Source organism: Aspergillus nomiae (assembly GCF_001204775.2).
Source record: "Aspergillus nomiae NRRL 13137 chromosome Unknown contig00015, whole genome shotgun sequence".
NCBI classification, from domain to species: domain Eukaryota; kingdom Fungi; phylum Ascomycota; class Eurotiomycetes; order Eurotiales; family Aspergillaceae; genus Aspergillus; species Aspergillus nomiae.
Window position 1 is genome coordinate 68,033 of NW_015378070.1, and position 13,750 is coordinate 81,782.

General features: G+C 52.2%; 2 protein-coding genes across 2 annotated transcripts; both read right to left on the reverse strand.

Moving 5' to 3' along the window:
* Positions 1-364: 364 nt before the first annotated feature.
* Positions 365-1,972, reverse strand: ANOM_001443 (cytochrome P450; the record flags this gene model as incomplete). Its single annotated transcript, XM_015546700.1, has 2 exons — positions 365-1,708; positions 1,775-1,972. The coding sequence occupies 2 exons, from the start codon at positions 1,970-1,972 to the stop codon at positions 365-367; spliced, it is 1,542 nt and encodes a 513-aa protein (XP_015411243.1).
* An 818-nt stretch (positions 1,973-2,790) lies between these two features.
* On the reverse strand, positions 2,791-11,197 carry ANOM_001444 (type I polyketide synthase; the record flags this gene model as incomplete). Its single annotated transcript, XM_015546701.1, has 14 exons — positions 2,791-3,678; positions 3,747-3,984; positions 4,069-4,320; positions 4,377-4,831; positions 4,936-5,046; positions 5,115-5,810; positions 5,877-6,323; positions 6,378-7,684; positions 7,736-7,828; positions 7,918-9,027; positions 9,080-10,167; positions 10,234-10,604; positions 10,683-11,098; positions 11,149-11,197. The coding sequence occupies 14 exons, from the start codon at positions 11,195-11,197 to the stop codon at positions 2,791-2,793; spliced, it is 7,521 nt and encodes a 2,506-aa protein (XP_015411291.1).
* Positions 11,198-13,750: the final 2,553 nt, after the last annotated feature.

Sequence of the window (13,750 nt, forward strand, 5' to 3'; positions counted from 1 at the left end):
AAATTTTTGTCTGAGAGATGGACGACAAAGCCTGGCCTCTTGAGAGACCCCTCTCTATTTATACATTTTAGCATAGGTATGTTTGGTATGTATGTGTTAGATATCAGCGGGCTTTTGACGGAACTACGCGATATAAGAATTTGGTCCCGGCCGGACAGTCTCCTGTCTGGGAAGGAAAATGTGACAACTCTACCCTGCTTACTGCACCCCTAGGATTATCAATTAAGTTATATACTGATGAACCAATTGGTATGAGAAATGATAAAAAAATGAAATACCCATGTAGAAGGAACTTTTGCTTTCCTCACGTCCAGCATAGCTCATGATAACGCATGAGCGCTGGGACGGTTCTCGAGGTAATCGATTATCCCGATTTTGCAGCCCGACGTTCCCAGCGGATTCGTGCAGGCTTCATCGGCCCCGAAAAAAGCGATGAATAATCGGTGGCAGGTACGCCTGTCTGTCCATCCAGGTTTGAAAACCGCAGGTGACGCACCATCGTGGCCACAATCACCGCCAGATTGAGATAGGCAAATTTCTCACCGATGCAGCGGTGGCGTCCCGCTCCAAAGGGGAGATATGGACTGGAAGTGCCCTTGGAGATTGCGCCGTATCCGTAGTCGACGATGTCATCCTTATCGTTCTCCTTCGGTGCCTGTGTTTCCCACCGGTGCGGGTCCCAGGCCATGGCATTGGGGAAATATTCATCGCTCAGGGCTGTGACTCCGGGCGCGGAGAGCAAGACATGGGACGTAGGAATCACGTAGGGCGTGCCAGGAACCGGGAGCGGGTTCTTGACTTTGCGCATGAGGGAGTGAATGGACGAATTCAGACGGAGGGTCTCTCGGATCACATTCTGGTGGAGCGGGAGGTTGTCGAAGTCCTTGTATTGTAGTGGAGCCAGACTGTTGTTGGGACCTGTGCGCTCGAGGTTCGCCAGCTGCTCTTGGTAGAGTTCCTCGACGACCGCGGGCTGGGAGGCCAGGCGCAGCATGATCCAGGAACTAATGGAAGATGAGGAGTGCTGGCCGGCCATCAGCAGCGTGATCATGATGTGGGCAATCTCTTTATCCGGCAAGGGCTGTCCGTTCTTGTAGGTGCACTGCATCAAGTTTCCAATCATATCTAACTTTTCCGGGACGTTGTCACCGGCATTTCGCCGCTTGTTGATAATATCAATGTAGATCGCACGCATCCGAGCATGGGCCGCATCGCGTTTCTTATTATGCGGGAGAGGGGCCCAGGGTAACATGAAGTTGATCGGGGTAAACCCCTTATCCAAATCGTGGTAGAGAACCGCAAACTCGGTCGTGAGCTTCGACCGCACTTCCTCTCCTTGCAAAGCGCTTCCTGCAGTAAATATCGTGATCTCCGCCATGGCCGCTGTGATATCCACCTCCCCCGATGTTCCGTGGAAATTGGGTGACATGGCAAGATAGTCCTCGACCTCCTTCTCAATCAACGGCACATGGGCCTCCAGCGCAGTCTGGGAGAGACCAAATTTGATGAATTTCTTCTGTTCAATGAGCTTTGAATTGGGGCAATCATAAACCACATCCGACCCGAACACCGGCGTTGTCAAGGGGCTGTACACCTCCTCCGCGTTCACGTCTTTCAGCTTGCCATTGAGGATGAATTCGTTGCCCTGCGTGCCCAGGTACACTGTGGTAGGGCGTCCTAGGAGAATAAAGGTAAATATGTCGCCGTACTAGATAGTGTGAAATCGCCCCCTTATTAGCCACCATCACCCAGCAGTAGCACGGGTGTTTCTTACCTTCTCGCGACAGGAAAAGAAGAACCCGTACGGATCCATTCCATAGTGAATTGTGCTGCCGATGAAGGGAATCCAGTGGAAGACCAGAGGCGGCCTAGTCTTGTTCAGCAGGCGAAACAGGAATTGATAGGTGACATTCAGTGCGATGATGGCCACGAAAGCCAGCAGGGCGTAGGCCCCAATCAAAGGCCAGGACATGGCGATGAACGGAGATCGGGAACCAGTCAGCCGTAAGAAGTAGAAGAGAAAAGCAAAGTAGAAAAGAAATGAAAGACAACGAAGGAAAAAAGTACAATTGCGCGAAAGGAAGAGCGGAAAGAATGAAGTTGTTGGAGGAAGCACAGAGCGACACGTAAGCGGGATCGATACTACCTTGCGCGGAGCGGATTGGAGACAGCATTTTGGCAATGTTTTCACGGAGGCCCTTTATGACCAGACATTACCAGGCTGTATGGTATGATCTAGTATGGCGGTATCAGGGGATGGAAGAGACCTCTTCCCCCTGCATATGCGCCAAGACACCCAGCCACAGTCGAGAGACCCAAACCCTGGGGTTGTTTTCTTTGTTTCCTCGTAATGCCAATCCATTAGTTGCATCTCCTAGCCGCTTGGCCTCCCTCTCCATTGGGGGCGAAGGAGGAGATCCTTGTTGGTCTGGGATCACATGGTGGCAGAGAGAACATGCAGTGAGAGGTGTAAGTGGTGAACTAGACGATGGAAAGATTATTATTGTATAGTATCATATTTTAATTCTGTTATGGAAACACTATATTCCGCAGCCGGCTTGGTATGGAGGAAGATTAGTTGGAGCCTTTCAGCTCCTGAGCCCTTCGATAGAAGAGCACCCTGAGGGCTATAGAGCGATAAGCTAGGAATCCAATAGACTCAATTGGTTGAGATACGTTGATTCCTGGGGTTTCCACCGATGACATCTACCTCCTAATTAGGCACCCGATGAGCCTGTAGCCGATATGATATCTAACTTGAAGAATGGGAGTACAGTAGATACATGAGCTTCACGTAGACTTGGTCTCAGCCAACGCAACTACTTTCTCAGCCAAGTCATCAAATGTCAGACTCTGGTCCAACAGACCTAAAAATGGCAGATCAACCGTAAACTCCTTCCATGCCCAGCTCTTCAGCTCGGCTGAGATCATGCTGTCCATCCCGTAATGGGCCAGAGCTTTGCCCGGGTCGATCTTGTGCACCGGCAGCAACACTAATTTGGAGAATCTTGCTAGGATTAACCCCAGGGTCGTGACCTTGACGGCCGCAACCCCCCCTTCGGCCCGCGCTGCTTCAAGGAGCTCGTGAGTGCTGGGCCCAGCCGACTGCTCGGCGTTGAATCCATCACCATTATTCCCGCCACCGAGCGCAGCGACGAGATTGCGCAGCCGGTTATCTTTCAGCCAGAGAGACTTCCCACCAGCGCGAGAGACACGGGTAGGGTCCATGCCGGTAACGATGTGAGCAGTGGCGCAAGGATCATACTTGTACGGATCGTGAGAGTTCGTGGTGCTGCTCAAGTCCCGACGGCGACAGGCAAATTCCATCATGAGCAGATACTCGTCGACACTGATCCCGTACATCCCATTGCGTTTGAGTGCCTTCTCTACTTCGGGATGCTCTTCCACATGGCCGACGTTGAGAATCATTCCCAGCGCAATGGATGTAGCCTGTAGGCCCAGGCTTTGGCGATGACGAGCCATGTGGTCAAGGTACGCATTGGCGGCCGAATAATTGCTTTGCATGGCAGCACCAATGGCACCAAGAACGGAACTCGTCATAACAAAGAAGTCGAGATCGTGTCCTTGAAGTAACTCGTGCAAGTGTATGGTACCCAGCATCTTGGGATGTAAGACCTGGTTGAACTGAGCCAGCGACATTTCTGTAAAAAGGGTGTCCTGTTCCCAGAAAGGAAATATAATTAGGGCTGAATTTTGCATGGGTAAAACAGAATGATAAATCGTACCTTGAGTACCATGGCAGCTTGAACCACTCCCTTAATAGGCTTGGTGGCACAGGAAATGGCCCGGCTCACATCGTCTCGAATAGAGACATCACCACGAACCACCTGCACGGTCAAGTCTAGATATTGGGCCCGAGTGAGTTCGTGCAACTCCTTCACTAAAGCAGCTGCTTCAGGTTTGTCTGCACCACTGCGGGAGAGGAAGATAAAATGACGGGCCCCACGAGAGACCATCCATGTCCTAGTTCAGATATTAGCCGAATTTGTGCTTATCAGGAGGCCTCTGACGAGGATAAATAGAAAGAAAAAGAAAGAGAAGACCCACGTTAAGCTTCTTCCCAGCCCTCCTAGGCAGCCTATCAGGAGATACGACGCCTCGGAATTGAACATCAACGGCTCTGCAACAGTATGGATGGGGACAGCAGTGTTTGGTGTCCGTGTTAGGACCACCCGTCCGACGTAGTCATCCTGCGAAATATGGCCGACAGCCTCTGGCAAATATGACAGATCATACTGCGTAGATGGAATTGGCCGGATAACATTGCGACGGAGAAGCTTTAATGCCTTTGCGAGGAGGCTGGCCCAGTGGGTTAGTTATAAATGTCATCTATTAATTTTCAACGCGATTCTCACCTGGAGTGCTGGACTGGAGCTGTTGCAAATCCATTGAAAGGATCAAACATTCCGATGGTGACGCTCTTGTTGAGGAATGATACTGCAGCATTGACCATCTCAACGGGAGCAGTATTTGCCAGAGCGACAATCCGACCGCCAGAGTTAATAATATTGTCAAACAGTTGATAGCTATCCGTCGAGTCTGTCACGATGGCGTCAAACGAAGTGCCCAGCAAGGCTTGTTTGAAATTGGCCTGACGGTCTACTAGATGCGAGTCGTTACCAAGTTGCTGGAGAATATCTCGTCCAGCCTCGGAGTCAAAAGTAACGTAGACTCTGGAACCCTCTAAGAGAGCCACTTGAGAGATAATACAAGCGAGATGCGCTTGACGACAGTCGACCAAAATTTGGTCCCCAGCATGTAACCCCAACAGCAGCTCAACGACGTGTAGAGATGTGACAACGGGGTGTATCTGACTGATCAGGTCTTCAGGCGTTCATCGGCCAAGAGCAATTCGCAATGACGCTCATCCACGATGACAGCCGTATCAAAGTGGTGCGGATAGAGGCAACATACCCGGTTTCCTTCCTTCAACTTAGATGTCTTGGAACCGACAGCACGAACGGTACCCACAATTTCCAGACCAAAGCAAGGGGAAGCTATCTGTCCTTTGAGAGCGGCAATTGACTACATTTCAATCAGCATTGGCCAAGGTTCAGAGAACCGGCAAAAGGAAACACAACAAAGCCACATACCAGACTATCCAACGGAGCAGCATCCACGTCTAGGAGGACCTCATTCTCACCCAGTGGCTTCAGACTCTGCTCCTTGAAATAGAAGCTGTCTACACGACCGACATTTTCAAATTGAAGCGAGTAGTAGGAGCTCTCGCCTCGGGCAAGGGCCATCACAGTCGGCTTGATGGCGAAGTACCGCTCAAAGTTAGCATTCTCAGTATCGTCAGTCACATACCGACTAATATAGACCAGGCCATCTTTCTCGACCAGCTCCGTATCTAGCTCGCCATTGGGGTCGTGGTGGAAGGCCATCTCTGTCTCCACAAGGAGCGTGGTACTGTTGCCGCAGTCAGCCTTCCCATCACCGATGTCAACGTCCACGCTGCAGAGATGGAAAGAAGGCTGTTCAGTCATAATAGACTTGGCTAGGCCAAAGACCAGTGATTTTTCAGGATCCTGGCCTCGGAGAACATTCCCGTTGGTGACCCAGATGGCGGTGGCAGCCTGTTGAGTGTAGCGTTGGACGGCGTGCATCTCGGCTGGAGTCATCCGCGCCATCAGTGGGTCCTCCAGTTCGGCCAGCATGATCGTGCGAGAGTCTCGTTCAAGGGAATTCGGAATGTCTTCCAGTGCCATCGACCGAGTTGAGATGCCTAGCTGTGCATATTTCGCCTCGAGAGCCCGCTGGAGGGGTTGCGGCTCCCGGCGGTATATCTACGTCCCCCAGTTAGTATTCTGAATATACCACTGCGACCTATAACAAATCCACAATTTTCATACCAAAGTGACCGTTGATGGCTTCAGAGATTTTGCTCCATTCAATTGGTTAACACCAGTGACACCGTTGATTTCGCTTATATTGTTGATGCTGTTGGCACCATTGGTATGATTGGCGCCATTCATACTGGCGTGATTGGCGGCCTCGCTGGAGTTGCGCGACATAATAAGAGTAGTACAATCGGCTGGCTCCGGGTAATCATCCAGCACGATGTCGGCCCCCGAGAGTCCTGCATCGAGCAATCTCTGGTGCCATAGCGTCTTCGACAGGAACGGGCTAGATGGTCTCCCGTCATCCGCACCGAGCCAGTATCCGGGGAGGGCTCCGAGCATAAATCCGGTCACCTGTCGTTGCTTCGTAGTCTCGATGATCAAGAGCTTGCCGTCAGGTTTGAGAAGCCTCTTGCAATTGCGAAGAGAGGAGGCGACATTGCGCGTCGCATGGATAACCTATCTCGAATTCAGTATTTGCATCTAGGTGATATGGTTCAGATGGAAGTTTACATTTGATGCAAAGACAATATCATACGACTGTTCCGGGAAACCCTGAGCGACAGGATCCTTCTCAATGTCGAGGATACCAAAGTCTAAATTGCGATATCCCTGGAACTTATCCTGGGCAACACCCAAGAAAGCCTTGGACACGTCGGTAAAATCATACTTCTCATATTTGGGGAGAGGGGTGTCTCCATGCAGGGCTTTCAACATGGGCTTTGTAGCACCGCCAGTACCTGCTCCCAGTTCGAGGATACGCAGTCGGGGGTCTTTATGTGCCACGAGGTCGATGACATCGCTCAATTTGGCATAGGCACCTGTTTGCCCAAAGCCCTCTTCGTAGATTCGCGACATAAGATTGTCTTCAACCATTACGTCTAGTGCACCGACAGTCCCGGCCAGGATTTCCGGCATCCGGGAGTTTAGTTGAGCCACCATGGCAGCTTCGGGGACAGTCTGCTCAACGCTTCGAGCAATGGCGTCAATTTTATCAAGGAGACTCTCGCCTGTTAAGCCATCTGCAGCTTCATTGGTGGAGAGCGCCAATCCCTCCATCTTCAGCCATTCCAGAAATTTCTGCATGTGGCCTGGCAGACGATCTGCTTGTAGGTTCTCCGGGAGTCGCTCCGCACTACTCCGAATTGCCAACCTAGTCACTTCCTCTAACCGAGAGAAGAAGTGCTTCGATGTAGAAATGTCATCTTGTGTTCCGTGGAACAGAATCTGTGCTTGTGTATTTGTCATGCGATCAAGGTCCGGCTTCCAGACGAGGCGTGTATAAGGCTGAGGGCTCTTTCCTGTGCCATTCTCGCCAACAGCAGTTTCTAGGGAGGAGAAAGAGATCTCTGCTTGAAGTATAGTCTGGTGGTTGGGATTTGAGAGCCCAGTGAAGGTCTGAACCGATCGAAGCCCGCGGTGGAGCCCGCGACCACAAGCTGTCAAGGGAAGCCCCTGGCTGCTATGGTGTGGCCAAATTGTGAGCTTTGGGATTAGAACAGGCAGATACACCTTTTTAAGGCTCTCCGGCTTGCCATGATGGGCGGCAATAATGGAAAGCTGCAAGCAGGCGTCAATAGTGGTGGGATGAAGGATGTATTGTGACTGCCGGCCCATGAGCTTGTCGGTGGCATTGCCTGAAACCTCTGCAGTGGCCCAGTGATGCTCGGGACTGGCACGAATATCGGAAAGTGTCTTGAACCCTGGTCCGTAGATCAGGCCAACTTTGTCCATTGCGCCGTACCAGCGACGGTCATAACTGTCCTTGTTGATGCCTCCGCGACTGCCGGCCATATTCTCGACGGAACTGATTGATTGATCTGTTCAAAGTTAGCGCCCAATCTTACCCTCGCCAGCAAGAGGAAACTTACCACTGGCGCTGTCATTATCCACTTGGACTGATCCAGTGGCATGTTGTGTCCACGTTCCATTCACGAAAGTACTGACGGCGAACTCATATGCCGCTGGCTGGCCAGAGATAGCCCGAAGATCAAACATCAGCTCAGTAGGTGATTCTTCTTTAAGTACCATCGCAGAGGTGATCTTCACCTACGTAGGGTGTATGCATCTGTTACGGCCGAAATAGTAGATCTACGGATTTGAGTGATCGCCTCAATAGCCAATGTGACATATCCAGCGGCTGGAAACACAATGTCATCGCCAACCCTGTGGTCCCGCAGCCATGGCACGCTTTCCAAACTGATCATGTTTCGCCAAGCGGGTGCAATATTGGATGTTCCCGGAAGTCTACTTCCTAGTAGATCATGATGAGGGTAGCTTCGGAAACGGATGTCAGTGCTGAGACGACTTTCATTCCACAAAGGCTCCTCATCGTATACCCATTGGTATGTAGGCAGATCTCGAATGAAAGAACCGTGTGAGTATTGGATCATTTCCGAGCCGGTCTTGTCGTCACGATGGACGGTCGCGTCGGCGTTGACGGTGGAGAGGGCGAATGGAAGTCCCGACAGAAACAAAGATCCGACCATCTTCAACAGGCATTCCACCGAGTCCGAATTGCGCTTCAGAGCCGACAGATAGACCAGTCGCTCTGGACTATAGCCCACTGCCGCGCGGATTGCCTTGAGTGGTGCAGCCAAAGCCGAGTGCGGGCCAATTTCGACAACCAGATTGACTTCAGGCCGGGCCTTGAGGAGCTTCTGGGTCGCTTGGTCGAAGTGCACTGGGGATTCTAGGTTCTGACGCCAGTATTCTAGGGCGAGTGTCGAGACGGGCTCCTCGGTCACCGAGGAAAACATGGTGATATCTGCATTGCCGGTCGACGGCGGGTCGTTAGGGAGAAGGCACTGCTTCAGTGAGGCTTCATAGAACTGTCCAGCCTCGGCCATGAGCTTGGAGTGGTAGGCGTTGCCAGAGGTAATCAGCTTCCGGTTGAAAACGCCCGCGCGCGAGAAGCGACCGCGGGCCATATCAACAGCCTCCTCGGTACCACTTAGCGTGACACTATCGGGTGCATTATAACAAGCAATCCCGATATCGGGAATATCATGGATGGCCTGAAGAGCTTCATCTGATCCAATACCGACCGCCAGCATGGCGCCGCGCTGAGTGCTCTTCACTGTCGCTGCACCTCGTTGGTAGGCAATGATAATGGCTTCCGCTGCTGATATGAGCCCGGCACTGTAAGCGGCGGCAATTTCCCCTGCGTCCCGAAGTGAACTTATGCTCCAAAATATTCCAGGGACAAAACTTACCGGAAGAATGACCAACGACGGCCGTCGGATGCACTCCCCATGACCGCAAGAGGTTAACGATAGCGATCTGAATCGCAGTGGTTAGAGGTTGTGAGAGCTCTGCTTCATTGACACGACTCTTCGATTTTGGCTGGTCGAGAGCATCTAGGAGATCCCATTCTGGAGGGTTAGGCAACTTTGCAATGACGTTTCCCAGATCCCGTAGAGTTTGGCGGACCACAGCATAATGCTGTACCAACTCATGACCCATCTGTGGCCACTGAGCGCCTTGGCCGGTGAATATAAAAGCCAACTTAGGAACGGCACCCATGGCAGTGCCGAAAGTCAGCTTATCCGAGGCGAGGGAATCGACAAGCTTGGAACAGCTCGAATCACCGGCAACAAGGGCGAACGCTCGTTCAGAGTGGTTGCTCCGGCAAGACGCCAAAGTATATGCCAAATCGGGCAGATTAACATCACACTTGAAGCTGTGGGAGATGGACTTGATATTTTGACGCAGCGTCGACTCGCTGTGGGCCGAAAAGGGCAACAAGAAGTATCGCTTCAGCGAAGGCTGTCCAGGAGTTGTGAGAGATGCTGGAATACTCTGACAGAATTCACCCAAATATGACTGCACTGCATCCAGAATAGCGTGGGCGTTGGCACCGCCATAGCCAAAGGAGTTGACACTGGCTCGACGGTACTGTTGCGAGTCCGGCCACGGGGAAAGTGTCTGAACAATTTTCAGCCGTCCATCACGAAGGTTGAGGGCAGGATTCAGCCGCTTGATCCCAATTGTGGCGGGAATCTCCCCCTTCTCCAAACAAAGGGCTGTCTTGATCAAACTGGAGATAGCACTAGCTGCCTCTCCATGCCCCAGATTTGTTTTCACGGATCCTATCAGCAAGGGGGACTCCGCGCTTCGCACGGGACCGAAAACATTCCCTATGGCGGAGACCTCCAGCGGATCTCCAACTGGCGTGCCAGTGCCGTGACATTCAAAGTATCCAGTCTGGTCCAAGCGCAGACCTGCCCTGGCATAGGCCTGTCTGATTACCATCTCTTGCTCCTGTGCACTGGGATGACTGATTCCAGGGCTCCTCCCATTTCTAACATGATGAATTAGCCATGAGAGTGTAATAAAGCTCACAACGACGAAATCGACCACCACTTACGCGTTAATTGCTGTTCCCCGAATGACTGCCCGGATCGGATCTCCGTCTGCGATGGCCTGGGACAAGGTCTTTAGGTACAGAGAGCCCACGGCTTCTGCGCGCGCGTATCCGTCGGCCGACTCGTCAAATGTATGGCACACGGATGTAGGTGACAGAACACCCAGGCGGACGCTGCCAATCTGTTGCTCAATGCCAAAAATCAGATTTGTGCCGGCCACCACGGCGGCCGAGCAGTCCCCAGCCTGCAAACTGCGGCAGGCCAGATGGAGCGCATACATGGTGCTGGAGCAAGCCGTATCGATGGTCATACTGGGGCCTTTTAGATTGAACACATAATTGATTCGATTGCTTAATATCGTCAACCCACCGCCCTAGATGTGGCATTAGCAATGCTGGAAATACATATATATATATAAATACATCTATGGATTTGAAAGAAGTGAACGCACCGTCATATGGTATGGGGCACCATGATTGATATCTCGGGCCTGCATCTGACCGATGTCCCAGGTAAAGTTTCCAACATAGCAGGCCGTCTTCGAGCCAGAAACATCTTCCAGGCGAGCACCGGCCGCTTCAAAACTCTCATACACCACTTCTAACAGCTTTCGCTGCTGGGGATCCATGCTCGCGGCTTCCTTAGGGTTGATCCCAAAAAAGGACGGGTCAAATTGACGGAAGGAGTCATCTTGACTAAGGAAATATCCTCCCCGCGTGGTGATGCTACCCGGTCGCTGTTTATCTGGATGATACCATGAGTCCACATTGAAGCGATTTGCTGGGACCTTCGATTGGGCAGATCTTTCCTGTACCAGCAGATCCCAGAGCTTGGATGGCGATACAACGTCCCCTGGTAGCCTACATGCTATTCACTGGTCAGGCATAGATCATAGCGACATGAGATGCAGTGCTTACCCATTCCTACGATGGCGATGGGCTCGACATAGGGATTATGGGGCTGCATTGCTGCAAAATCGGTGTGTGAAAATACGTGAGCTCAAGCTGCCCATGTCCTAATCGCCGTGACTCTTACGTACAAACCCTATAGCTTTATAATCTCACAAATGATAGAGGGGCCCACAGCTCCATACGGACGTTAAGCTTGATTAATAATAATAATAATACAGTGGCCCCTTGGAATGCCTCACGAATGAGGCTTGTAGATCGGTATTTGATCGTTGTAATGATGACACTGAGATATTTACCCCATACGCGCACCCGTATTGAACCAGCTACTGGCAATTAATTCCAACTGACATGCCCAGCCATTCATCTTACTCCGTAAGCCCGCGGGTGGATAAGCCCTCGCTTGAGGCCTGATGGCTGGAGTGTACAGAGTACTTGCTGCTATTAGACTAGCCTCGGAGGAGGGGGTCTGAAACTGGTATATTTACGACGATGGATTGCGATCCATACCAGCCCACCGTGAACGTTTCTCTGTGGATTCGCACTGAGGAAGCTTGCATTTCCATGATGGCAGGCTATCTCCCCGAACCATTAAGGATGATGGTGACCAACCCGGCCATCAGTGACTTCACCTCGGATGGCCCTCTCCCATATGCATTGCGCCAGAAATTCACTGGTTGGCCACCACCACCAGCGGCCGCGGATATCTCTCTGGCTTCGCAAACGGTGCTAGTAACAGGAGCAACATCCGGTGTTGGTCTAGAGGCCGCACGCCAGCTTGCTCAGCTGGGTCCACGACTTCTGATCCTAGGGGCGAGAAATCTAAGCAAAGCAGACGGGGTCAAACGTCAGCTTGAGCAGGATACACCTCATGTTGCCGTACAGGTAGCCAAGCTGGACCTGGAAGACCTCTCATCTGTCGACCGTTTTGTGGACGGGCTCCACGCGAGCGCTATACATCTCGATCTGGCCCTGCTCAATGCAGGGTTCTTTGCGAACGACGATCGGATGACCCCCGATGGTTACAGTTCCCTGTTCCAGGTGAACTTCCTTAGCACCGCCTACCTCGCATTCAGGCTCCTTCCTCTGCTCCAGACCACCACCACAGCCCCAGAAGCCTCTCCACAAGGCCCACGCCTTGTCTTAGTGACCTCCGAGGCTCATGCTTGGACAACATTTCCTGTTCCTCCCGAGCCCGCGGAGAATAGTCTGCCAATTCTCTCATCATTCCGACAGAAGGAGAGTCTTGGCAGTGCCGATGACCAATACTACCGTGCCAAGCTGCTTCTAGCATTGATTGGCAAAGAGCTATCCCGGAGGCTGACCACCATGCAGATGGCCACTAGTGTGGTCATCACCACGCCGGGGTTCTGCGCTTCGAACTTCTTTCCCGATAGTGTGATGACGCGGCTCATCCAGCTAATCTCAGCTCGTTCCATCCAGCAAGGAGGGGCTCTGCATGTCTTCGCAGCGACAGCCCAAGGCCCTCAGATGCATGGGGCCTACTTGCGGGATGGGAAACCGACTCGGTAAGCCGCCTTATACTGTTGTGTCTTTGATGATACCTCCCCATTGAAGAGTGACTAATTTGAGATTTTCTCTTTTGCACATAGATTGTCGAAATTTGCGGAAGGCCCGCAAGGTCAGATACTACAGCAACGACTGTGGGTGGAGATGGAGCAGTTTCTTGCCGGCCGCGGGTATTTGCTGTCATCCATCCTGAAGCCTTCTTCCCCACTCCAGATCGATGGACCTGTCTAGCCAAATTTCAATCCCTGCATAGTATTATGGAGCAAAACATGTGATCATCCTAGATAGGCTATTGATCTATTTGTATCTCGGAATGCAAAATCGTGCACATGTTGCTTGCTCACTACTCACTAGCTTCCTAGTGCTTATTGTCTATCTCCCCCGCGAAACTAGCCTTTACCAGGGTGTATAATTCCATACCATACCGTACGTACTCCCGTACACTCGCTCTTGAGTCTTGGTTGGCCTCCTGCAACCAACCATGGGGCGGGTCCAGGTTTATTTCGGCTTCTGCTTAATCTCTCCTCGAACGCCCCGTGGCCTAGAAAGCCACTGTTCACGCAGAGCCCACGCCGCCGCGAGCGTTGCCCCTGGCCCGAGGAATAGCCACCCAACTGCCAATGTGCCCGCCGCCCGCCACGACCGCACAAGCTGATGCCGGGTCAGTTCGTGCCAGGCCAGGAGCAACATAGCTGCAAAGGTAATCACATAGTCGATCTGTAGGAATAGGAGCACGAGCTGAGCGGCTCTCCCGACCTCGGTGGGTCCCGCCACGGAACTGACAGCATCACCCGATAGTGGATATCCTGTAAGGCCCGTCCCGAGATACCACAGGTGACTGACCATGCCCACGACCCCCACCGCGACATACGAGATGGTCGAGTTCCACTCGGGGCTCAAGGATCTGCCGCGCTTCTTGCTCACCTTCCTCATCAGGCGTGCTGTCAGAGAGATACACAGGGGGTACAGCGTAAAAGCCAAGATCCCCCGGATTTGCAGGTCGAGGCCCCACTGGAATGGGTCGAACGACAGCAAGGCCGGAATCCCATAGCCAATGAGCACGCTGGAGGGTACCACCCAC